Here is a 26,587-nt window from a genome sequence, read left to right as displayed (position 1 = left end):
AACTACATGAGATATCTTTTTCGGAATTGTATGTTTGTTTCTGTAGTTTTAAGACTAATGTAAAATGTATGTTTAATGTTTTTCAAACTATAAAACAAACTTCCATCCATATCACTTTATGGAAGGAACTTGTTAAAATCAGTCGATCCTCTTTCTTTAATTTATCTTCACATTTTTTATGGGACGTTTAGGGACCTTCTTACAGTTTCAATGTAAATACATGTTACTATCATGTCTGTGTAGTGAAACATGGATCATTTTATGTTGTTTTTAAAATAACCAATAAAGAATATTTAACCGATTAAATTGTATTTGTCTATTGTGCCTTGCATGTAATATAAGTATAAAATACAAAATATTGTGTTGACGTGTTGTGTACCATTATTAAATGGGTGTGGCGTTAGATGCAACATGATCAAACAGGCATGAAATTCCATTACGGGTTATACAGGAGACAAATGTGAACCTCGCATATCACCTGTATTCACACTCAACGCATAGATTGACAGAAAAATCAACGTTGTGGGGAATAATTTCGCTCCGGAGTCAGGTGGATAGAAGATCCTGCAGCCACTTTGTCAATTTGAAGGAAGAGGTAACGTTTAGATGTGTAATCTACTCCCGCTGTAATCCTACGCTACTGCAGCGTTCCATACAAAAAAAGAACTTTAGGATCTAATTTAGGATCATATTAATTGAGACAGTTTTATATATTGTGTTCATGCTGTACTGCAACATACAAAAATAAATCCAGATTACACATTCCGTGATGTCACTGCTTTTAGTTTGAATAGGCCTACAGTACATATTGCCATCTACTGGGCAGGCTATGTTACTACATTTGATTCCCCTCTGAACGGTCATTCAGTGTGTAGAAGAGATGGGTGTGAAGTGAACCACATTATTGTTAAAGGAACTTCATTTGGAAATGTGTTTTATATATATGTTTTTTGGAATACTATAGGATGGTAAAACATGTTCGTAATTTCAAAGTCCACCAGGAGAAAGATATGGATACTACAGGAGGGTAAACATTGTTTATTTTTATTTAACTAGGCCAGTCAGTTAAGAACAAATTCTTATTTACAATGACGGCCTACACCGGCCAAACCCGGACGACGCTAGGCCAATTGTGCGCCGCCCTACGGGACTCCCAATCACCGCCGGTTGTGATACAGCCTGGAATCTAACCAGGGCGTCTGTAGCGACGCCTCAAGCACTGAGATGCAGTGTCTTAGACCACTGCGCCACTCAGGAGCCCAAACGTGTTTGTAATTTCAGAGAGTCCACCAAGAGAAAGATATGAATACTATAGGATGGTAAAACATGTTTGTAATTTCAGAGAGACCACCAGGAGAAATATATGAATACTATAGGATGGTAAAACATGTTTGTAATTTCAGAGAATCCACCAGGAGAAAGATATGGCATGTTCGTCTGGTACAGGTAAGTCTGTCAGGGTTGTGGAGAAGTTCTTCAATCTATTTGAATCTACCAGAGCATGTTGTCAGTACAATTTACTTGAACAATGTACTCTGTCTTTACATCAAAAGGGGAGAGGAAGAGGAGAGCCAGCATGGCAGACCCTCCCAGCAGTAAGTATTGACTGAGCGGTGCTCTCTCTTTTCACACAAACACATCGGGTGGCAGGTAGCCTAGCGGTTAAGAGTGTTGGGCCAGTAACAAAAAAGTAACTGGTACGAATCACCGAGCTGACTAGGTGAAAAATCTGCCGATGTGCCCTTGAGCAAGGCACTTAACCCTAATTGCTCCAGGGTCACCGTCAATAATAGCTGATCCCTGGCCGTGACCCCACTCTCAAAGGGTGGGATATACAAAAGCCAATACACACTTGTACGTGTGAGATGGGATGAAAGTGGTCCTCTGTAGCTCAGCTGGTAGAGCACGGCGCTTGTAACGCCAAGGTAGTGGGTTCAATCCCCGGGACCACCCATACACAAAAAATGTATGCACGCATGACTGTAAGTCGCTTTGGATAAAAGCGTCTGCTAAATGGCATATTAATATTAAATGCATCCATATTATTATTAACTCCAAACTCTGGCAAGTCCACAGTCAGGGAAAATACATTTTTGATTGCCTTCGTGCACTGAATATCGCTGATAATGAAAGGAACTTAATGATGTCTATTAAAGGTGCAATATGTAACTTTTTGGGCGACCAGACCAAATTCACATAGAAATGTGAGTTATAGATCTGTCATTCTCATTGAAAGCAAGTCCAAGAAGCAGTAGATCTGTTCTATGTGCTCTATTTTGCTTCCTGGTCTTAAGTTTCGTTTTTGCATCTTTTACTTTGTTTCGTACACCAGCTTCAAACTGCTGAAAATACATTGTTTTTTGAAAATGGTACAATGATTAGATGGTACAATGATTCTCTACACTATACTTGCTTGTTTTGTCACATAAATTGAAATTAGGCTAACTATTAGAATTTCAGCAACCAGGAAATGGCGGAGCGATTTCTGCATAGTGCACCTTTAAAGCCTGTGTGTAACTGTGTTTCTTCTATAGTGTCTGATCTGAGGATTGTTCTGCTTGGTCCGGTTGGAGCAGGGAAGAGTGCAACGGGAAACACCATCCTTGGGAGAGAGGCCTTTAAAGTGGACTTCTCTCCTGAGTATGTAACCAAAGAGTGTGAGAAACAGAGTACAGAGGCGAATGGGAGGAAGATTGAAGTGTTCGACACCCCAAGACTGGGCGAGGATGGGAGGAGTGAGATAACCAGATGCATCATGGACAAGTCAGTCCCGGGACCCCATGTGTTCCTGCTGGTGATCCGGTTGGGGGTGAGGTTGACAGAAGATGAGGGGAACACTGTGAAGTGGATCCAGCAGAACTTTGGAGAAGATGCCTCAGACTACACCATGATATTATTCACCTGTGCTGATTCACCCTGGTTCAGAAGAAAGACAGTGGACGACTATGTGAAACAGAACCAAGACCTACAGACACTCGTCGACAGCTGTGGAGGCAGATATCACTCATTCAATAATGACGATAGGGAGGATCCCAATCAGGTCACAGATCTGCTGGACAAGATAGAAGAGATGGTGGAGGGGAATGAAGGGGGTCACTACACCAACGAGATGTACCAGAATGCTCAGGGTGAGATCACAGCCCAGAGGATAAAGAGCAGGCCTACAGCTTGGGACATTACTGCAACAGCTCTTCTGGCAACATCCATTGCATTGGTAGTACTCGCAGGAGTGGTGAGAGCAACGCTACCAACAGTCCTAGCAGGGGCAACAGTAGCAGCCGGACCAGCATTGGCAATAACAAAACTAGCGCGATCAAGAGCAAGAGCTGGACCAGGATTGGAAGTAGCAACAGAAGTAGCTCGAGCAGCAGCCAGACCAGCATTGGAAGAAATAGCAGTTGTATTGGGAGTAGTAGTAGGGGTAGCAGGCGTAGCATTGGGAGCACTAGTAGGGGTAGATGGACTAGCATTGGGAGTAGCAGCAGGTATGGCAGGAGTAGCAGGAGTTGCAGTAGGAGTTGCGGGACTAGCATTGGGAGCACCAGCAGGAGAAGCAATAATAGCAGGAGCAGGAGTAGCGGGATTAGCAGGAGTAGCATTAGCATTAGCCAAGAATGTCCAAAGGCATAAAAAATAGACAGCACAACAGACAGCAGAGGGGTGGAAAACAGAAAGCCTCCTAAAAGAAGTACAGATCTGGTTAACAACGACAAAAAGAAACTAGATGAGATAGTTCAGAAGTGTAAAATAGATGAAAGTCTGGGTGGGATGGCTGGGAGGTGACTCAGTGGGTATGTCTGCAAAAGCACAAGGTAGCCTTTTCACCTTTTATTGAATAGATTTTGTATCTTTGGTCTTTGTAGGCTTCAGACGGTGTAAATGGCAACAAATTATGGTGATGTCGAGGTACAAACAGAAACACCACGTTAATGCAAAACAGAGGCACGTGGAAAACAAAGGGCAAACATAGCCAAATGAAATACTCCACATGCTACAGTATTACACAGTTAGCATTGTGTGTGTGTCGCCCAATGAGGAGCAGGCTCCCCTCCTACCAGGAAGGAGTTTTGTACAAATGCTTGTTTCTCTTGGAAGAACATTTTAAATGATTTTTAAAAATGGTGTTGAAACCATGATCTTACGGTCATATCCCGTCGAAGATACTTCTTGTTGTGTATATATTAAAATGTTGGTGTATTGCTCTTTCATTTTGTTTTATCTTCATCGTATTTAATGGGACGTTTAGGAACCAAAAACAATGTGTTGTTACAGTTTCAATGTAAATAATGTTACTATCATGTCTGTGTAGTGAAACATGGGTCATTTTATGGTGTTTTTAAAAGAACCCATGAAGGAAATTTACCTGGAACCGATTATATTCTATCTGTCCCTTTGTACCTTGCATGCAAGAAAACTATTTGATTGACATTTTGTTGCCGTTTTGTTCAACCAAAGTAGTTTTTATGAGGAGAGTTTGATTTATTTTGCTGTCTAGACGTTGTCATGTAATATTTTAGTGATTATGAGTCTGTCATTTAGCCATTAGGTCGCTACTAAAGAACAGTAAACAATAGATAAAGTTGTATGCACCAACCTCACCCGAGCTCTGGGAGTCTGGTACAGTATGAATTTATTTGGTGCCTTTTCACATTTACCTTGGATATTGGACCTTTGGTTACTCCTTCTCTCTCCGCTGTTTAAATCTGAGTGTGTTCATACTGTCACCATCAAGGTGGACCTTTGGTTAGCCCCTCTCTCTCTCTCCGCTGTTTAAATCTGAGTGTGTTCATACTGTCACCATCAAGGTGGACCTTTGGTCAGCCCCTCTCTCTCTCTCCGCTGTTTAAATCTGTGTGTGTGTTCAGACTGTCACCACCAAAGCTTCAGACACACACTCAGCAACAGAAGTTTTACGTTTTCGGGATCAAACTCACTTCAGGGTTGGGCAGAATCATTCTTCACTATGGATTTGTTAACCTTGGTCGACGGCAAAAGAAGGTCATTATTTTACAATCTCTACGAAAACAATGACATAAACATGATAACGGTAGACACATTGTTTAACCGTGGTGCTGAGCATGCCAATGCTGCAGATATCACTCACTCATAAATGATGGTCGGGATGACTGCACTGCTGAAGAAGATAGACATGATTGTGAAAGTAGAAGGGCACTACAGAAAATGGACGTACGCAGACGGTCAGAAAACTATAAGTAAGCAGGAGATGATGGACCGGGTGAAGACAGTTGGTTTAGTTGTAAGCAGGAGATGATTGACCAGGTGAAGACAGTTGGTTTAGTTGTAAGCAGGAGATGATGGACCAGGTGAAGACAGTTGGTTTAGTTGTAAGCAGGAGATGATGGACCAGGTGAAGACAGTTGGTTTAGTTGTAAGCAGGAGATGATGAACCAGGTGAAGACAGTTGGTTTAGTTGTAAGCAGGAGATGATGGACCAGGTGAAGACAGTTGGTTTAGTTGTAAGCAGGAGATGATGGACCAGGTGAAGACGGTTGGTTTAGTTGTAAGCAGGAGATGATGGACCAGGTGAAGACGGTTGGTTTAGTTGTAAGCAGGAGATGATGGACCAGGTGAAGACAGTTGGTTTAGTTGTAAGCAGGATATGATGGACCAGGTGAAGACGGTTGGTTTAGTTGTAAGCAGGAGATGATGGACCAGGTGAAGACGGTTGGTTTAGTTGTAAGCAGGAGATGATGGACCAGGTGAAGACGGTTGGTTTAGTTGTAAGCAGGAGATGATGGACCAGGTGAAGACGGTTGGTTTAGTTGTAAGCAGGAGATGATGGACCAGGTGAAGACAGTTGGTTTAGTTGTAAGCAGGAGATGATGGACCAGGTGAAGACAGTTGGCTTAGTTGTAAGCAGGAGATGATGGACCAGGTGAAGACAGTTGGTTTAGTTGTAAGCAGGAGATGATGGACCAGGTGAAGACAGTTGGTTTAGTTGTAAGCAGGAGATGATGGACCAGGTGAAGACAGTTGGTTTAGTTGTAAGCAGGAGATGATGGACCAGGTGAAGACAGTTGGTTTAGTTGTAAGCGGGAGATGATGGACCAGGTGAAGACAGTTGGTTTAGTTGTAAGCAGGAGATGATGGACCAGGTGAAGACAGTTGGTTTAGTTGTAAGCAGGAGATGATGGACCAGGTGAAGACAGTTGGTTTAGTTGTAAGCAGGAGATGATGGACCAGGTGAAGACGGTTGGTTTAGTTGTAAGCAGGAGATGATGGACCAGGTGAAGACAGTTGGTTTAGTTGTAAGCAGGAGATGATGGACCAGGTGAAGACAGTTGGTTTAGTTGTAAGCAGGAGATGATGGACCAGGTGAAGACAGTTGGCTTAGTTGTAAGCAGGAGATGATGGACCAGGTGAAGACAGTTGGTTTAGTTGTAAGCAGGAGATGATGGACCAGGTGAAGACAGTTGGTTTAGTTGTAAGCAGGAGATGATGGACCAGGTGAAGACAGTTGGTTTAGTTGTAAGCAGGAGATGATGGACCAGGTGAAGACGGTTGGTTTAGTTGTAAGCAGGAAATGATGGACCAGGTGAAGACAGTTGGTTTAGTTGTAAGCAGGAGATGATGGACCAGGTGAAGACAGTTGGTTTAGTTGTAAGCAGGAGATGATGGACCAGGTGAAGACAGTTGGTTTAGTTGTAAGCGGGAGCTACCATAGGAGCAGCAGCAGTAGCCTTAGCAACTGGAGAAATAGTTGCTATGACAGCAATTGGAGTGGCAGCAGGAGAACTCGCTTTTACATTTCTGTCCAAAGTGAGAAAACATAAAAAGGAAGAAAACATAAGATGCTGAAATTGTAGTACAAGTGTGTTGTGTATGTGTGCGTCCGATCAAAATGATAGAAATAACATTGAATTATATGTTACTATGAATATATATTGCTGTAGTTTTTTCTGTAATTATTTGTAAATGTTTTCGCCAATTTTTCAAAAGGTTTAGCCTATATACTGTATTTAATTGTCACGCCCTGGCTCGGGGGACTCTTAAATGTTGAGCCAGGGTGTGGAGTTTCTGTAAAATTTTCTATGCTTTTGTTCTAGATCGTTTATATCTATGTTGGCCAGGGTGGTTCCCAATCAGAGACAGCTGTAGCTCGTTGTCTCTGATTGGGGACAATACTTAGGCAGCCTGTTTGGCACTAGTATTTTGTGGGATCTTGTTCTGTACGGTTTTGTGTATAACCTAGGACTTCACGTATCGTTTGGTTTATTGTTTTGGTTCGTGTGTGAACACAAATAAAGAATGTACGCTTATCACGCTGCGCCTTGGTCCGCTTCATATGTCGACGATCTTGACAGAAGATCCCACCACCAGAGGACCAAGCAGCGTGCCCAAGAGGAGAAGTTGGCGATGTCCCAGGTGGGCGAATGGTGGTCATGGGAGGACATATTCGCGGGCAGAGGGCCATGGGCAAAAGTAAATGCCCAGGCAGGAGAGGAGAAACGGCGCCAACCGTGCCGACGACGGACACGCGAGAGGCAACCCCAATAAAACATTTTTGGGGGGGCACACGGCGTGGACGACGGGGCTGCTGGAGGCAGCTACAGGACGAATCGGCGGACTAGGAGAGGAGGCCACCAGGTTTGGGGGGCTGGAAGGGTGGTTGGCGGAGCCTAGAGGTAGAGCAGAGCCAACTCCCTGTACTCAGGCTAGGCAGCGTGAGACTGGTCAGGTTCCGTGTTATGCGGAGCCATGTACTATGCCGCGAGTGTTCCTGTGCTAGCACCACGCACGTGTCGTGCTAAGGTGGGCATGCAGCCAGGACGGAGTGTGCCGGCTCAACGCTCGTGGCCTCCAGTACCCCTCCTCGGTCCCGGATATCCTGCGCCAGTGCCACGTGCTGTAGTGCCAGTACGAGTGCACAGCCCTGTACGTCCTGTGCTGATGCCTCACACAGATTGTGTGGAAATAGGCATTCAGCCAGGACGGGTTGTGTCAGCTCTCCGCTCCAGACCTCCAGTCCGTCTCCACAGTCCAGCCCGGCCTGTTCCTGCTCCCCGCACCAAACCTGTGGTGCGCGTCGCCAGCCCGGTCCGGCCTGTTCCTGCTCCCCGCACCAAGCCTGTGGTGCGCGTCGTCAGCCCGGTCCGGCCTGTTCCTGCTCCCCGCACCAAGCCTGTGGTGCGCGTCGCCAGCCCGGTCCGGCCTGTTCCTGTCCCTCGCACCAAGCCTGTGGTGCGCGTCGCCAGCCCGGTCCGGCCTGTTCCCCGCACCAAGCCTGTGGTGCGCGTTGCCAGCCCGGTCCGGCCTGTTCCTGCTCCCCGCACCAAGCCTGTGGTGCGCGTCGCCAGCCCGGTCCGGCCTGTTCCTGCCCCTCGCACCAAGCCAGTGGTGCGCGTCGCCAGCCCGGTCCGGCCTGTTCCTGCTCCCCGCACCAAGCCTGTGGTGCGCGTCGCCAGCCCGGTCCGGCCTGTTCCCCGCACCAAGCCTGTGGTGCGCGTTGCCAGCCCGGTCCGGCCTGTTCCTGCTCCCCGCACCAAGCCTGTGGTGCGCGTCGCCAGCCCGGTCCGGCCTGTTCCTGCCCCTCGCACCAAGCCAGTGGTGCGCGTCGCCAGCCCGGTCCGGCCTGTTCCTCTCCCTCGCACCAAGCCTGTGGTGCGCGTCGTCAGCCCGGTCCGGCCTGTTCCTGCCCCTCGCACCAAGCCAGTGGTGCGCGTCGTCAGCCCGGTCCGGCCCGTTCCTGCTCCCCGCACCAAGCCAGTGGTGCGCGTCGTCAGCCCGGTCCGGCCCGTTCCTGCTCCCCGCACCAAGCCAGTGGTGCGTGTCGTCAGTCCGGCACGGTCCGTGGCTGTTCCACCGGTGCCTGGTCCGGCACCGGTCAGCTGCTCCACACCGGAGCCAGAGCAATCCGCTCCACCGGTGTCTAGTCCAGCTCCGGCCAGCGGGGCCAGACCAGACCAGGGGCGCTACGGGGGGGTAGAGAGAGAGTGGTGGTCACGCCCGGAGCCGGATCCGCCTCCGAGGCGGAATGCCCACCCGGCCCCTACCCCGTTGTGTTGGTGTGGCGCGGTCGCAGTCCGCGCCTTTGGGGGGGGGGGGGTACTGTCACACCCTGGCTCGGGGAACTCTTAAATGTTGAGCCAGGGTGTGGAGTTTCTGTTACATTTCCTATGCTTTTGTTCTAGATCGTTTATATCTATGTTGGCCAGGGTGGTTCCCAATCAGAGACAGCTGTAGCTCGTTGTCTCTGATTGGGGACCATACTTAGGCAGCCTGTTTGGCACTAGTATTTTGTGGGATCTTGTTCCGTAGGGTTTTGTGTATAACCTAGGACTTCACGTATCGTTTGGTTTATTGTTTTGGTTCGTGTGTGTACACAATTAAATAATGTACGCTTATCACGCTGCGCCTTGGTCCGCTTCATCTGTCGACGATCTTGACATTAATATGTTGGTAACCGTTTTATAAAAGCACCAAGGCACACGAGGCAGTGCTGTGTCATGAATACAGTCACATGTAAATGGCGTTGTTCAAATAATTTACCTGTGACTGTAATCATGATACAGCACTGCCTCGTGTGCCTTAGTGCTTTTATACCAACATATTGAAATAACAATTAATTACATATTTTCATTAAAATGTTATTTTGATACACCACATTTGGAAACTATTCAGACCTTTACTTTTTCCACATTTTGTTACATTACAGCCTAATTCTAAAATTGATTAAATCATTTTTTCCCCCTCAATCTAAACACAATACCCCATAATGACAAAGCAAAACAGGTTTAGGCATTTTTGCACATTTATTAAAATATAAAAACCGGAAATATCACATTTACATAAGTATTCAGAACCTTTACTCAGTACTTTGTTGAAGCACCTTTGGCAGCGATTACATCCTTGAGTCTTCTTGGGTATGATGCTACAAGCTTGGATCACCTGTATTTGGGGAGTTTCTCCCATTCTTCTCTGCAGATCCTCTCAAGCTCTGTCAGGTTGGATGGGGAGCGTCGCTGCACAGCTATTTTCAGGTCTCTCCAGAGATGTTTGATCAGGTTCAAGTCCGGGCTCTGGCTGGGCCACTCAAGGACATTCAGAGACTTTTCCCAAAGCAACTCCTGTGTTGTCTTTGCTGTGTGCTTAGGGTTGTTGTCCTGTTGGAAGGTGAATCTCCGCCATAGTCTGAGGTCCTGAGCGCTCTGGAGCAGGTTTTCATCAAGGATCTCTCTGTACTTTGCTCCGTTCATCTTTCCCTCGATCCTGACTAGTCTCCCAGTCCCTGCCACTGAAAAACATCCCCACAGCATGATGCTGCCACCACCATGCTTCACCGTAGGGATGGTGCCAGGTTTCCTCCAGACATGACGCTTGGCATTCAGGTCAAAGAGTTCAATCTTGGTTTCATCAGACCAGAGAATTATATTTACTACGACATGCCTTATTGCTATTATAAACTGGTTACACACGTAATTAGAACTTAATAAAAAAAAATGTTTTGTCATACCCGTGGTATACCACAGCTTTCAGCCAATCAGCATTCAGGGCTCGAACCACCTAGTTTATAAAGGGAAATAATGCACGCTCTAGAATGCCCTTCAAGCCAATCAGAAAGGAGTATTCAACAATGTCATTGTATGAACCAAACTAAATGCTAGGCTAGAAGCAAGGGGAAATAATGTGCGAGTTGAGATGAATACAAGAGATGATTTGGACAGCAACGTGAACACTGCTCGTCCAATCAGCATCCAGGATCCAAACAACCAGTTTTATTATTTGAATTTAAATGTCATATAGACTATGGTTGTTAAAATAATGAAGGATAGTTACCTGTAGCCAGTTATATTTTATCTGTCTGTTGTGCCTTGGATGCAAGTAAAAAACAAACAAATATGTATTTATTTTTATGTACATGTTGCGTGCTCTCTGACTGTTTCATTCACTGCTGTCCAGGCTTGTAGCATACTACTAATTTCTCATATTTTCTCCAAAGGAAAATCTATAAAATCTATAAAATCTATAAAATATGTTAAAGAAGAATAATGATTATTCCCAATACCTGATATGAATTTTTTTTAACCAATCACACGCTTTTGTTAACTGACAGACCGGATAACCAATTACAGTGTACAGTTTTCTAATTAGCCAATAGTAGTATGGGGAGTGGTGTTCTGCTTTCGGATGAGCCAATGGGAGAAACGAGGAGGTGTCGCTTGGTGACCCTAGCAAAACGCGTTCACGAACTGGTGTGTCCGTTGTTCTTGGTTTGACTTGCTAACGGCTACAGTAGCTAGCTGAATTTTTATAAAATCTGTAAACAACATATCATCAAATCATGGAAGGCCGTGGCTACAGTTCAGGTATTTATCAAAACATTTCAATGGGTTTATATTTTGAATGGGTTATTAATGTTCAAGATATGTTATATTACTAACGTCAGCTAGCAAGCTAATTACTTACAAGCTAACGTTAGCTAGCCATTCAAGATGGCTAGCAAGCTAAAACAGTAATGTTATTTAGTATGTTATACATGGTCCTTTTACAGAAAACCTGTCTAATGCATGCATATAATACGTAGCTAGCTGTGGTTATATAGAAAGAAAACGTCACACAGTCTTAGTGTGTAATCTCATTAAAATGGAGTCCGTCTGCCACGACTTGAACTCACAATAGCGTTAAGAAAATGGCCGCCATATCCCGTTTTTCTACATTTTTTTTCTCTCCAAAGAATACATTCACCACACCCCTTCAAGTTTATGTAACCTAACGTTAATGTACTAATTAGCTATATTGCCATCGGTAACGTTGTAGCGAATGGTGTTTTACCAAAGGGTTTGAAGGTGCAAGGTTGCCGACTGGTTAACGAACGTTAGCTGCAGAAACGGGCTAACGTTACCTAGCTAGGGAAGATAGTTGGTTAGCTTCTAGTTAGCTGGCTAACTAGTTTCTTTGTCCAACGTTCACCCCTGTGAATTTATTAGCTAGCTTTGCTAAGCGTATTTCCCACCGCTATTATACGTCATTCTGCTATGCCACATTGCGTTATACAACCCGTTTGGAACCCTTCATTTTAAACCTCTTTCCTCTGTTAGGAGGATACTCGAGTTGGGGGGGCGGTGGAGGAGGGTCGGGGAACCGAGGTAAGAGAACCTGTTCACACCAGTCTAAAACATTACAGATCGGGTGTGCTCAACTGCATGCCCAATAATATTTGCCAGTGGTTTTAGTTGAACACTTTACACCACAGGAGGTTGGTGGCACCTTAATTGGGGAGGACGGGCTCGTGATAATGACTGGAGCAGAATTAGTGGAACAGTATCAAACACAGTTTCCCTCAGTTCCGGCCATTATTATGAGCAGTCCTTCCCTCAGCAGCATCCTGTGCTCTACACAGCATTGATTGTGTCATCATGAGCAACAGCCTGTGTTGTAGTTCGTGTTGACTTATCATGTTTACTAAATTAACTTCTTAGCCAAAGGCGCCCTTTTCAAATTTCTTGGATTTTAAACGAGGTAGCCTATGATTTGGCTCATATTTTGATTCTGGTAGCTAGCTAGCTACACCTGTATACCCTTGCTTGTAAACTATGGTCCTTTGTGATCCTCTGGTCTTCCACCAGGCTGCGTGGCTAGCCTATGAATTGGCTCATTTTTGTTTCATTGTAGCTTAAACCGCTACCATGGCTCATATATTACCTTCTCTCTATTATACCCCTACCTGTAAACTGTGTGATCCTCACCTTAAAACCATCTCTGCTCTCACCCCGGGCTCAGACAACTATGACCTGTATGGAGGGGGCTACGGAGGGGGGCAGAAGAGGGGTCTCTCTGGGAGTTCTCTGTTGTCGTCGACAGGGACCAGTGCGGACGCTGTCATCGCTAAGATCAACCAACGCCTTGACATGCTGACCCAGCTGGAGGGAGGCATGAAGGGCCGCAGTGACAGGTAACACACGCATCTCTCTCTGGCTGGTAAAGGCATCCACATGCTTCCCAGCCTAAAGAGTATAGCCGACAGTCGAGCCGACAGCCGAACGGAAGCATGCTAACGCCTTAACACTCCCCTGGTTTCAACTCTCCACACACACACATCTTTGCACTCAAGATCAATCACACACCTTCACACAGTTGTGTAGTCTGCCTTTTCAACACTATACATACACACACTCTCAATCATCTGACCTGCACCGCTCCTGTGTTTTCCACACCTCTGCAGCTATCTGTTTTCCATCTCAATCCCGCTTTCTCTTCACACCTCCATCACTCTCAATCACCTCACAATGCTGCTGCCACACCCTCTCTCCCTGCTTTAATCACCAATGCTGCTGCCACACCCTCTCTCCCTGCTTTAATCACCAATGCTGCTGCCACACCCTCTCTCCCTGCTTTAATCACCAATGCTGCTGCCACACCCTCTCTCCCTGCTTTAATCACAAATGCTGCTGCCACACCCTCTCTCCCTGCTTTAATCACCAATGCTGCTGCCACACCCTCTCTCCCTGCTTTAAACACCAATGCTGCTGCCACACCCTCTCTCCCTGCTTTAATCACCAATGCTGCTGCCACACCCTCTCTCCCTGCTTTAAACACCAATGCTGCTGCCACACCCTCTCTCCCTGCTTTAATCACCTCGCAATGCTGCTGCCACACCCTCTCTCCCTGCTTTAATCAAAGCAAACACACTCCAACCTGTAATCACAACATACCACCCAAATCTTTCCTGTCCTTGCATATAACCCCCCCCATATACACTCCTTAGCTAGACCCTCAGCCCCTCCCCCTGGACACGACTAGGATGTAATAGTAAGGGTTGAAGGGTAAAAAGCCAATGTATTTCGCTTGGGAACCATTTTGATTTAAAGGGTAAACTCCTATGGTTGATTTAGAACTGGGAACCATTTTTTATTTTGCTATGGATTTTCAATCAATTTGCTACAACGTAACATTTTAAGAATAATATAATATGTAGAACAAGTAGACTATTGCTCCGATTTGAGTCCACTCGTTTGGGTAACACAAGTAGGTTTAGTCTAAACCAGAAGGTAGCTAGCTGTAATTAGGTGGTTTTAATTGTTGTTGAAGTAGCGATAATGACTAAAGATATGAGCCTCAACCTGGCTCCTCCCACCCAGCTCTAGCGATATGAGCCTCAACCTGGCTCCTCCCACCCAGCTCTAGCGATATGAGCCTCAACCTGGCTCCTCCCACCCTGCATGTTGTCCTGGGTGTAGGTTGGTTTGTCTTCACTATACTGTCATGGTTAAGGATTCCCATTCATCTACCCAGGTAGATCCCTCACCAGCACAGTCACATTCCCCAGACACAGGGAAGTCAGCCGCATGTCATTATAGTATACTGCCCCCTGTGGCCTGGAGGTAGAAGTGCAGCACCCACAGATCCCCCCCCAACTGCACTCCCCTATCTGATCTATCTGACTCAGAACAAACAAATACACCAACATGTCCTCTTCATCCTAACTCTCTGTGTCTGAGTGGAAGGTTGGAGGAGGGAGGAGGGAGAGAATGGGTAAGGGTGACGACAACCAAGGTCATATTTTGTCTGAGGCCCCACCTGTAAATACACAAGGAATACCCCCCCGTATTGTGGTACAGTCTTATCACCCCCACATACAATTTTCCACATGGAACTGTCCTGTTTCTATTGGGCTGCTCTTGTCTGTCTCTGTGACCCCTGAACCAACCCTGATATTCTGTACAGCTCCCGCTCTGTTCCCCACCTCCAACCCACACGGTAAGACACTCCACCTCATCTTGGCTAGAAAGGGGGTAACCCCCCCTTAGACCTCAGAGAGAAGGGTAGGGTGGATGAGAAATGGGGAATGCTCGAATGTGTGTAAACCAAATGTTGAGAGAGAAAAGCCTTCCTGTCTACCTGCCGTGAATGCCTACATCAAGACTCTCTGCAGCGTTGGATTGGCAGAAACATTCTGCATCATTATGACATCACTAATGTGGCTCATCATCTTGGGGGGAAACATGTCATAAAGAGAGAGGAGGAGTAAAAGGAGGGGAAGAGAGATTCCCTCCCTCACTCTCTACTCGTTCTACCACTCCCTCCCTCCCCCTTTTCGCAGGTTTGACCAATACGAGTCCTTCGACTCGCGGGGCCCCTCCCGGGATCTCTACAGATCCGGTAGCTATGGTTACGGCGATGGCCGAGGGGACATGACCCAAAGAGCTTCAGGCTTCGGAGGAGGTGGTGGTCTAGGCTCAGGCTTTGACAGCTCCTCCTCCTACGGAGCTGCTAAGATGCAGCGGCAGAACATGAGAGACTCCTTCTCCAGTGGTCAAGGAGGAGGAAGCTGGGCCGGAGGAGGCCAGCGCTCCCCGAGAAGGGGGGGAGGCCGCGGAGGTTTTGGAGGCCGCAGATCCGACCCCACTCCCATGGGTGGAGGAGGAGGTAGGATGGGTGGAAGAGGAGGAGGCCGGGGAGGTGGCGGTCACTCCCCCGGGGGTAGGGGCAAGCTCCCATCCCTCCTGGGCCACCGCATGTCCCCCCAGACCGGGGCCTTCCACCAGTCCGCTCAACAGGGCCGGGTCCCTGGGCCCCAGGACTTCCCAGGGCGCCACTTTGGAGGGGGCCCCCAGGCAGGCCACCAGCGTGGGCGCAAGAGGCCCCTCAACCGAGTAAGTACCCTACCGTACTGCCCGCCAGTCTGCCAGCCCCACTGCAGGGCATGATGACCTACCTACCAACCCCCGTACCCCCTTCCCCCTAAACGCTCCCCTACCCTGCCTGTAGCGCCAAGGGACTGGGGAGGTGTGGATATGATTGACATGACAACTACCCAACACATTGATAGCAATGCTGCCCCTCACCCCCCTCAAACTCATAGTTTGGTCATCATACTATCGCCCCCAGTTCCTATTCCATATTGCCACAAATGCCTCTTTGATTGAACCTAACTGTCCCCGTCCCATTGAAACGGAACTGACCCGCTCCAAGAAATAGTGCCCCCTCCCGACACCACCCAGCAGAGGTCTGGACCAAACTCCATTGTAATGACCTTTCTCTGGGTTTTATTCTTCTGGTTTTATTTTTCCCGGTTCTGCCCCCAGATGAGGCCTAATGGTAATAGTAGAGATACGTGGGGGAGTCCACTGAAAGTCCATTGAGAATCTATTGAAAAGTTCCTTTCAGAATCTATTAAATCCATTGAGAATCTATTGGAAAGTCTGTTGTTATAGTAATGGTGAATGGATGAAAGTTGAAGACAGAAAAATATATATTTGTTTTATTAGGTCACTGTTGATGCAGTCCCAAAATGTTTTGCATGTCAGCAATCACGTTTTCAAGATATTTGACTTTGAAGAATCAGTGTCACTGGCTACATCAGCAATGTGCTGATGATGTCCCCCCCCCCACCAGCAGCAGCAGCCTGGCGGTGGTCAGCGTGACGGTCAGAAGAAGAGAAAACAGACTCTGACCGCAGCAGATGAACCAGAGTCCAAGATAAACAAGACAGAGTCCGCAGGAGGAGACACAGCTAAAGGTACCACACACAGAGAACAGACCACGATGTCCACACACACTAACTACACCTATGCACTGTCTGACTTGACTATCTCTCTCTCTCTCTGACAGAACCAGCAGAGAACAACGGTGAAACGAATGAGGTGAAGCCCCCAGCTGCTGTGACTTAACTAATACATCTGTGTGTGTGTGTCAGAATCTCATTGTGTTTCTCTCGTCTCCAGGCAACCAAAGCCCCGGCTGATGGAGAGAAAGGTAAGATAGATTCATCTCCTCCTCCGTTACTAGACCTACTAATATCCTCTCTTCATCAACTGGTCCCTGTCCTCCTCCTCTCTCTTCATCAACTGGTCCCTGTCCTCCTCCTCCTCACAAAATGACTATCAATAGCATTGTTTCCATGTCAACATTTAGAAAGCATTTGACAATTGCCTGCTACGGTGCTTTTCCATTTAACTGTGTTGACGTAATGACGTCACACCAAACAAACAAAACATTCCCATCTAGTGGTGAATAAACAACGAAGTGGTTTGAAGTGTTTCTATGATCCATTTAGACAAGTTGCGCATTAATAAACTGTCGTCAGCCTGTATTCCCTCCCACCTCTCTGTTTCATGTCTCAGGTAGCCCTCGAAAGCCAGCATGGGGTAGAATGCAAGAATTGACTAATGTGCCACATTCTAATAATTAATGTGCGAACGTATCGCCACGGCCGTGCCACTCCTGAAGGTCTGAAATAATTGGATGGTGAAACGGGTAGACCAGAGAAGCCACATCCCTGTTTGGCAGATGAGTGGCAACCCTGATTACAAGCACCTGCTGCTGTTTTGAAGATGTTCTCTTTTTACCTACACACTGAAGAAGGTTGCAAAGCCCAAACGTCTGTGTACCCTGTCCTTGATGCAGTGAAATATAACAAAAATCGAAAAATGGAGTAAGCTTAATGCGATATCTTTTTGAGTGCGGACCCATCACACCTTTTGTTTGTCTGAAACTTGCCAGCCAACCACAAAAAGCAAGGCGAAGCAATTCAGTCATTTTTCAAAGTCAGAACAATCCTTGTCCTGCAAAGAAACATTATTTTTTTATAGTTGGAAAAAATCGATTTAGCAAGCAGTAGGCATTTAGAATGAAATGTGGAGCCGAGCTTATAGTTAGGTGATGTCACATGCCCCACGTACCTAAAAACAGTATACTTTTGAAAACAGTTTCCATCATCATTTGCCACTATAAAGAAAGTTAGACAAAAGAGAGATTGAGCTACCCCTGTTGAACAGATACATTTTTTGGCGATCTTTAGAACATTTCTCCTATAGCTGGCGTTTCAATATTTTTTTTCTTTGTTGCGACATTGCTTTTGTCAAATAAACCTGGGCCAATGGAAACCTGCCTTCAGTCTTTCTCTTTCCAGCTCCGCCCACCTTTTATTCAAGCTTGGTGACGTCTCACAACTCCGGATGTAATGAACAATAAAGACTGTCCTTCTCCCCTCCTCTTCCCCTTCTCCCTTCCCCTCGTCTCTTCATCTCTTCCCTTCTCTTCCCTTCCTCCTCAACTCTCTTCCATTCCCCTCTTCCCTCATCTCTTCCATTCCCCTTCTTTCCCTCCTCTCTCTCCCTCCTCTCTTCTCTCCCCTCCTCTCTTCCCTCCCTCCTCTCTTCCCCTCCTCTCTTCCCTCCCCTCCTCTCTCCCTTCCCCTCCTCTCTCCCTCCTCTCTTCCCCTCATCTCTCCATCTGTCTTCCCCTTCCTCTCCAACTCTATAACCTCCCCTCCTCCTATTTCCCCAGTGGTGTCGATGCAGGAGGAGCTCTCTCAGATGAAGAAGAAGCTCCAAACAGGGAAACAGACTCCTCCCCAGGACAAGGTCCCCAAAAACAAGAGGAGGAGGGGCGGCTTCCTGGAAAGGTCAGGGGTCACACTAACACCCAAAAGTCAAACCCAGAGGTCAGTTATTACAAAATACATCTTTTATTTTCTCTTTCTCAGAGGTCAGAGTTATTATATATATATATATATATACGGAATATATCTCCTTTCCTAAATACAGTATTCACACCCCTTGACTTTTTCCACATTTTGTTGTTACAAAGTGGGATTAAAATGGATTTGATTCTTATTTTTTTGTCCATTCAATACATGTTCGAATAACCTTTGCCAGCGATTACAGCTGAGGCTTTCTGGGTACGTTCCTAAGAGCTTTCCACACCTGATTGTGCAACATTTGCCCATTTTATTCTTTAAAAAATTCTTCAAGCTCTGTCAACTTGCTTGTTGATCATTGCTAGAAAACCATTTTCAGGTCTTGCCATAGATTTGAAAGCAGATTTAAGTCAAAACTGTAAGGGGACACAGTCTTCTTGGTAAGCAAAGCAAGTGTATATTTGGCCTTGTGTTTTAGGTTATTGTCTTGCGGAAGGGTGAATTCATCAGTGTCTGGTTGAAAGCAGACTGAACCAGGTTTTCCTCTAGGATTTTTGCCTGTGCTTAGCTCTATTCCGTTTGTTTTTTTAACCTGAGAAATTCCCCAGTCCTTAATACAAGCATACCCATAACATTACGATGCAGCCACCACTGTGCTTGGAAATATGGAGGGTGGTACTCCGTAATGTGTTGTATCGGTTTTGCCTCAAACATAACACTTTGTATTCAGGACAAAACGTTAATTGCTTTGCTACAATTTTTGAAGTATTACTTTAATGCCTTGTTACAAACAGGATGTATCTTTTGGAATATTTGTTATTCTGTACAGGCTCTGTCAATTAGGTTAATATTGTGGAGTAACTACAATGTTGTAGATCCGTTCTCAGTTTTCTCCTATTAAGCTCTGTGACTGTAAAAGTCACCATTGGCCTCATGATGAAGTCCCTGAGCGGTTTCCTTCCTCTCCAGCAACTGAGTTAGGAAGGATGTCTGTATCTTTGTAGTGACTGGGTGTATTGATACACCATCCAAAGTGTAATTAATAACTTCACCATGCTGAAAGTGATATTCAGCGTCTGCTTTAAAAAAAAAATCCATCTACCAATTGGTGCCCTTCTTTGCGAGGCATTGGAAAACCACCTTGGTCTTTGTGGTTGAATCTGTGGGTGAAATTTACTGCTCGACTAAGGGACTTTACAGATAATTGTATGTGTGGGGTACAGAGATGAGGTATTCATTCAAAAATCATGTTAAACACTATTATTGCACACAGAGTGAATCCATGCAACTTATTATGTGACTTGTTATACAAATTTTACCCCTGAACGTATTTAGGCTTGCCATAACAAAGGGGTTGAATACTTATTGACTCGAGACATTACAGCTTTTCATTTTAAATATATTTGAAATAATTTCACAAAAACATAATTCCACTTTGACATTGTGTGTGCAGGCCAGTGACCAAAAAAATCTGAATTCAATCTGTTTTAAATTCGGGCAGTAACAACAAAATGTGGAAAAAGTAATGGGGTGTGAATACTTTCTGAAGGCACTGTATGTACTCTGTGGGGCAGAATGACCAGTTCTTCTCTCAGCTCCCTCTCTCTCCCCGCTCGCCCCTCTCTCTCTCTCCCCGCTCGCCCCTCTCTCTCTCTCCCCGCTCGCCCCCCCCTCTCTCTCCCCGCTTCGCCCCCTCTCTCTCCCGCTCGCCGCCTCTCTCTCTCCCTCTCTCCCGCCGCCTCTCTCTCTCTCTCCCCGCTCGCCCCCCTCTCTCTCTCCCCCGCTCGCCCCCTCTCTCTCTCTCCCCGCTTCGCCCCTCTCTCTCTCCCCGCTCGCCTCTCTCTCTCTCCCTCCCCGCTCGCCCCTCTCTCTCTCTCCTCCCGCTCGCCTCTCTCTCTCTCTCTCCCCGCTCGCTCTCCCGCCCTCTCTCTCTCTCCCCGCTCGCCCCTCTCTCTCTCTCTCCCCGCTCGCCCCTCTCTCTCTCTCCCCGCTCGCCCCTCTCTCTCTCTCCCCGCTCGCCCCTCTCTCTCTCTCCCGCTCGCCCCCTCTCTCTCTCCCCGCTCGCCCCTCTCTCTCTCCCCGCTCGCCTCCCTCTCTCTCTCCCTGCTCGCCCCCCCCCTCTCTCTCTCTCTTTCTCTCTCCCCGCTCGCCCCTCTCTCTCTTCTCTCCTTGCTCTCTCTCCCATCTTTCCTTCTTTTCCTTTATATACTCGGTGAGGGCAGCATTACCTCCTGTCGTCTTTTCTTTCTCTCTCTCTCTCTCTCTGAATGGATGGAGGATAATGCATTACTTGACACTAACCACTTAGCTGTAGTTTCACTCACCACACCTTCCAACATATTTGCCTCTGATTGGCCCGGCAGGCTTGTTGTCTGACTGTTGTTTGTGTGGTCGACAGGGTGACGTTTGCGTGCTCAGTGTGTAAGTTCCGTTCATTCTACCACGAGGACATGGCAGCCCACCTGGAGAGCAAGTTCCACAAAGATCACTTCAAGTTCTTGTCCAGTCAGCTGTCCAAACCCACCACAGACTTCTTACAGGTAGGGGGACACACACACACTCAATCAATCAAAGGCGGACACACATGCAGACGGGGACATTCACACACACACACACACATCTTCTGTAAGATTCCAATGTGTGTTGAGCGGAACCCCCCTCTTACTGTGTGTGTGTGTGTGTACCAGGAGTACCTGGATAACAAGTATAAGAAGACTGAGCAGAGGACCAGTCAGATGGAGAACCACTGTGCTGCCATCTGTCAAGTCTACAAGGAACAGGACCTCACCAGGCGTAAGGACAGCAGTCTGTGTGTATGTGGTGTGGACCAGGGTTTCCGTAGTCGGTAATAGCAGGCTTTTGCCCCCCCCAACCCCAAAAAGCCGATAAATAAAATAGCCGCCGGGCCAATTGTCCTGGAGAAGAAAAAATTATACATTGCGAAATAATACATTTTAGCCTATTAATTGATGGAAATACCAGTGGATGAACTGCTGATCCAGCTCAAACAGCTGTTTGTTGCTGCTGGAGTAAAACGTGTTTAATAAGCCCAGCCGTGTTCAAAGTAGCCTAGCCGAAACCAGACCAAACGTGCAGGTCATTATTAGATAGACTTCCATATGCCACTGAAACCAGTAGCCTTTTCTCTCATGTTCTTTTGGTTTTCAAATCAACTGTCGGGTTTCACGTTTGGGGAAGCAAATCTTCACCATTTAAAAATGCACATTTATAATAAAGCATTCCATGCATCCACGCAGTGGCAGATTTGTGTTTATATAGACTACTATCCCTAATGTGAGATGATTGGATAGTCATCATTTAGGCTGATAATAGGCCTTGGAGTAGACTATATATCTAATTTATTTGCACAGGGAAATGTTGGCCTTTTATAACACATTTCATGCAATTCTACAACACTTTATATGACTGGAGACATTAGCAGAATCTTTTTTTTAATACGACAACATTTACAGGTTAGCCTACTCGACACCAACAAACAGATCAATAAAAAACGATATCTGGTCCGTGTAATCGGCCTCTGGAAAGGGGAGATAAGTACAATATGACGTCCATCTAACCCGGAGGAGGAAACTATTGTCCAATAACCAACAAACGTGGTACTGACCCAATCATCAAGACGGTGACTATGGACACTCACCGGGGATATGGCCGATGAATCTCCGCTGGGTCCAATAAGAGAGGCTACTGTTCGCTCAATGAAGTTGAGAATTTTGAATTGTCTTCTCTTTACAGCAATAGCCATTTTTGCTTTCCAAACTATTTTTCTGTGATTTGTATTTTAAGATATTGCGATCTGCCTGTCTGGGTCTCTGCTTTTCACTGACAGTCGCAACCCAACAATAATCTATTTGGTGTTTTCAGTGCGCACTGCCCAAATTGCGGGCCCTCCGACTAGACTATGCAATTTTAAAACAATTAAATTTTTTACGAAACTAATGATCCTCTGTGGTCAAATCATGCTTTCTGGTGTAGCAGCCTATTTTTGGATGATTTTATTTATTTCTGTATAGATAGGAGTACGCTAATTAGGAGAGAGAATTTTGGCGACTCAGTTTACTTTAGGGAAAGCTTATCTTCCCCTAGCCTAATGGACACGCCGCCTGTGTAGTCCAACCTCTTCAAATTGCTCATCGGAATTCGGTAAGAATGACGCACGCGTTGCATCTGAGTTTGGTTAAGATTAATAGTCTAATAAAAATAATTTGTATTTATTATGGATCCCCATTAGCTGCTGCCAAGGAAGCAGCTACTCTTCCTGGGGTCCAGCAAAATTAAGGCAGTTATACATTTTTAAAAAGCATGACCTGCGCGCACCCATAGAAAATGTAGTGTAGAGGTGTTGACTAACGGTGAATACAACTATAAGCTATAAAAACAAAGTCTTCAGGGTGAAGAAGGCACAGTGATGCTGAAACGTAGGTGTTTTTTTAACCCAATAAATTACAGGGAGGTTATACGTATGGAGTGTGCGACTATTTGTTTTTACGGTTACGATTAATTACCATAATCTAAATGTGATTTCTGTCATTCTGAACACCGTGGGGTGGACGCCCTAATCGAGTAACACACCCAATGCATATGGGTCCGGTACATTTTCTTAAATGTCCGGTAAATTTAAAATGCTGCCGTTCAAATGTCCGTCGCCACTTTTTCCTAATGGAAACCCTGTTGTACGTGTGGTGTGGACGTGCTGTACTTCTCTGTGTGTTACTCTTCTGTGGAGCAGGGTGGATTTGTAAAGGCCATTTCTGTGTTTTCTTTTCTGCTGGTGGAACGATGCTCTGTAACAGAGTTGGGGATGGAACACTTCATGAAGAAGGTGGAGGCGGCCCACTGTGCAGCCTGCGACCTGTTCATCCCCATGCAGTTCTACGTGATACAGAAACACCTGAAGTCACCTGACCACAACTTCAACCGCAAGGTCAGAACACTACAGAGCTCCGTTTACATTGACTGTAGGGCCGGGACGATACCAGGTCAGAACACTACAGAGCTCCGTTTACATTGACTGTAGGGCCGGGATGATACCAGGTCAGAACACTACAGAGCTCCGTTTACGTTGACTGTAGGGCCGGGACGATACCAGGTCAGAACACTACAGAGCTCCGTTTACATTGACTGTAGGGCCGGGACGATACCAGGTCAGAACACTACAGAGCTCCGTTTACATTGACTGTAGGGCCGGGACGATACCAGGTCAGAACACTACAGAGCTCCGTTTACATTGACTGTAGGGCCGGGACGATACCAGGTCAGAACACTACAGAGCTCCGTTTACATTGACTGTAGGGCCGGGATGATACCAGGTCAGAACACTACAGAGCTCCGTTTACATTGACTGTAGGGCCGGGATGATACCAGGTCAGAACACTACAGAGCTCCGTTTACATTGACTGTAGGGCCGGGACGATACCAGGTCAGAACACTACAGAGCTCCGTTTACATTGACTGTAGGGCCGGGACGATACCAGGTCAGAACACTACAGAGCTCCGTTAACGTTGACTGTAGGGCCGGGATGATACCAGGTCAGAACACTACAGAGCTCCGTTTACATTGACTGTAGGGCCGGGATGATACCAGGTCAGAACACTACAGAGCTCCGTTTACATTGACTGTAGGGCCGGGATGATACCAGGTCAGAACACTACAGAGCTCCGTTTACATTGACTGTAGGGCTGGGATGATACCAGTATCGCCATACTCTTTACAATCGTGGCAAGGAAACAAAACACGAAGCAGATTTAACTTCTTTAGCAAAACGGTCCTAATGTTGGAAACGAACATCATTATGTTGTCATCCAGAGTCACATTTATTTCCTATACTATAGCACACAATATTTTACATACAGCAGGTTTCTAAAGGACCAACGAGTTTGGTCTGCTTCCTGTCTTCATTTCGGCCATGGAAAATATATTGCGATACTGGTATCGTCCCGGCCCTAATTGATTGGTTGATAGTTAAAAGTAGAACGCTGCTCCAGCTGGACGTTAGAGGATAAAACACCATTGTGGTCCTTTTTGGCAACAAGATGACAGGCGTTAACTCTAGCTAACTAGACACCTAGGCTCAAGTCTGAAAACACATATGTCCATACTCCAAAGCATGCTCACAATGGCTAATCAGGGCTAAGCGCCAGGACTATATCAACTCCACTTGGTTTAGATTTGCAGGGAGAATGGATAGTTCGATGCAGAGAAGATTTGGAGGAACAAGCACTTTTTTTGCTATGCCCTCCCTGACTTTTTCCCACTGACCCCTGTGTGACCTTTGCCTCCTGCGTGACCCCAGGGTATGATGGAGCAGTCTAAGAGGGCCAGTCTGTCTGTGGCTCGCAGCATCCTCAACCACAAAATCATCGGCAAGAAGCTGGAGAGTTACCTCAAGGTACACACACACGCCTATCTCACACAGAACCCCCCCAGAAACACTGACTCACTGTCCCTTACACACGCTCTGTCTGTCTCGCTCTGTCTCTCTGACCCTGTCCTTGCTCTCTCTCTGCAGGGTGAGAACCCCTTCCTCGGTAACCAGGACGACCAGGACCCAGAGGACTCAATGACTATGGAGGTGTCGGAGGCCGAGCTCACCAATGAGAGCCTGGCGGAGGCGGAGACCACCAAGGAAGAGGCGGGGCCAGAGACATCGCAGGCGGCCACCGGGGCTGATGGGGTAGAGGAGGAGAAGATGGAGGAAGGAGGAGGAGAGGAGGGAGGAGTGGCGGTGGCAGACGGAGGGGAGGAGGAGGCGCAAGTAGAGGAGGCGGCAGGAGGACAGGGAGAGGGGGAGGCTGAGGGAGAGCTGGAGCAGGGAGGAGAGGAAGAGGAAGAAGGGTTTGAAGTTGGGGATGAGTTTGGAGAGGAGGATGAGGGAGTGGAAGGAGAGCTGGGAGAGGAGGAGGAGGATGAAGGAGTGGGAGGAGAGGATGAGGGTGTGGTGGCAGAGAAGAAAGACCAGGATGCTGACGTGGTCGTCATAGAGTGACCTTTACCCTCCCTCTGGACCAATCAACACAGCCCTCCCTCCCCTGTCCAGCCAATCCCACTCTACCCCTCCCTCACACAGCCCATCAGATTCATTTATACTTACTGTACATCCCGCCCGCCTCCATTCAGAACCTTTACTGACTAATATACATCTGATATACTTTCTCTCTGTTTGTGTAAGTAAACTTTTTTGTTGTGCCTTTTGAATCTGTCAGGCTACGTTGGGATATTTTGACCATGTTTCAGTAGGTAAAGGACCGTGAACTTAGTGTTATTGATAATGACACACCCACACGCCCCCTACCTGGTATTACGGCTGGCCACGCTCCCTGTCCGTCATAGCTAGATTCTTAGGAAGTCAGAGCGGATTGGTTTGTCTCTTATCGACTCCTCCCAAACGTGCAAAACATAATTGAAATGTATTTCCTGGTGTGTGTTTTAGATTGAAAGATGGGGCTGGGTTTAGTTTTACAGATGGTTGCTGTTATCATCTGTATGTTGTTCTTGTTCTTTTTTGGACAGATGAGAATAAATGTTTAAAATGTTTATCTGTTGTTGGTTTGGTTTCTTTGTTGAAGCTGCATTTCTGGTAGCATGGTCCCAGATCTGTTTGCAAAAAGAGAGACCTAAGACGACAACAAAGCATGTGGCAGCAACATGGTAGCAACACAACATGGCAGCAGCACAAAACATGGTACAAACATTATTGGGCACAGACAACAGCACAAAGGGCAAGAAGGTAGAGACAACAATACATCACCTGAAACAGCCACAACTGTCTGTAAGAGTGTCCATGAGTCTTTGAATGAAGAGATGGAGATAAAACGGTCCAGTGTTTCTTGCAGCTCGTTCCAGTCGCTAGCTGCAGGGAACTGAATAGAGGAGCGACCCAGGGATGTGTGTGCTTTGGGGACCTTTAACAGAACGTGACTGGCAGAATGGGTGTTGTATGTGGAGGATGAAGGCTGCAGTAGGTATCTCAGATAGGGGGGAGTGAGGCCTAAGAAGGTTTTATAAATAAGCATCAACCAGTGGGTCTTGCAACGGGTATACAGAGATGACCAGTTTACAGAGGAGTATAGAGTGCAGTGATGTGTCCTATAAGGAGCATTGGGGATGGTAAAGAACATCTAGCCGCTCGAGAGCACCCTTCCCTGCCCATCTATAAATGACGTCTCTGTAATCTAGCATGGGTAGGA

General features: G+C 46.7%; 2 protein-coding genes across 2 annotated transcripts in view; both read left to right on the top strand.

Moving 5' to 3' along the window:
* The first annotated feature begins 461 nt into the window (after window positions 1–461).
* LOC121546311 (GTPase IMAP family member 7-like) lies at window positions 462–6,998 on the top strand. Its single transcript, XM_041857513.2, has 4 exons — window positions 462–595; window positions 1,404–1,446; window positions 1,554–1,595; window positions 2,535–6,998. Exons 2-4 carry the CDS (start codon window positions 1,425–1,427, stop codon window positions 3,635–3,637), a joined length of 1,167 nt encoding a protein of 388 aa, XP_041713447.1. The 5' UTR covers window positions 462–595; window positions 1,404–1,424; the 3' UTR covers window positions 3,638–6,998.
* Window positions 6,999–11,191: 4,193 nt separating this feature from the next.
* Window positions 11,192–26,587, top strand: part of akap8l (A kinase (PRKA) anchor protein 8-like) — a 32,380-nt gene continuing 16,984 nt past the window's right edge. The window contains exons 1-13 of the mRNA XM_045209290.1: window positions 11,192–11,327; window positions 12,060–12,107; window positions 12,742–12,913; window positions 15,062–15,614; window positions 16,357–16,480; window positions 16,573–16,604; window positions 16,686–16,716; window positions 18,250–18,406; window positions 20,781–20,922; window positions 21,070–21,175; window positions 23,194–23,324; window positions 24,694–24,789; window positions 24,910–25,155. Coding sequence (XP_045065225.1) covers window positions 11,303–11,327; window positions 12,060–12,107; window positions 12,742–12,913; window positions 15,062–15,614; window positions 16,357–16,480; window positions 16,573–16,604; window positions 16,686–16,716; window positions 18,250–18,406; window positions 20,781–20,922; window positions 21,070–21,175; window positions 23,194–23,324; window positions 24,694–24,789; window positions 24,910–25,155 — 1,863 coding nt within the window. The 5' untranslated portion in view covers window positions 11,192–11,302. The remainder of the gene's footprint in view (window positions 11,328–12,059; window positions 12,108–12,741; window positions 12,914–15,061; window positions 15,615–16,356; window positions 16,481–16,572; window positions 16,605–16,685; window positions 16,717–18,249; window positions 18,407–20,780; window positions 20,923–21,069; window positions 21,176–23,193; window positions 23,325–24,693; window positions 24,790–24,909; window positions 25,156–26,587) is intronic.

This window comes from Coregonus clupeaformis, chromosome 30 (assembly GCF_020615455.1).
Source record: "Coregonus clupeaformis isolate EN_2021a chromosome 30, ASM2061545v1, whole genome shotgun sequence".
Taxonomy (NCBI): Eukaryota; Metazoa; Chordata; class Actinopteri; order Salmoniformes; family Salmonidae; genus Coregonus; species Coregonus clupeaformis.
Note: the sequence above shows the minus strand (reverse complement) of the source record. Positions and strands in the feature narration are given on the sequence as shown.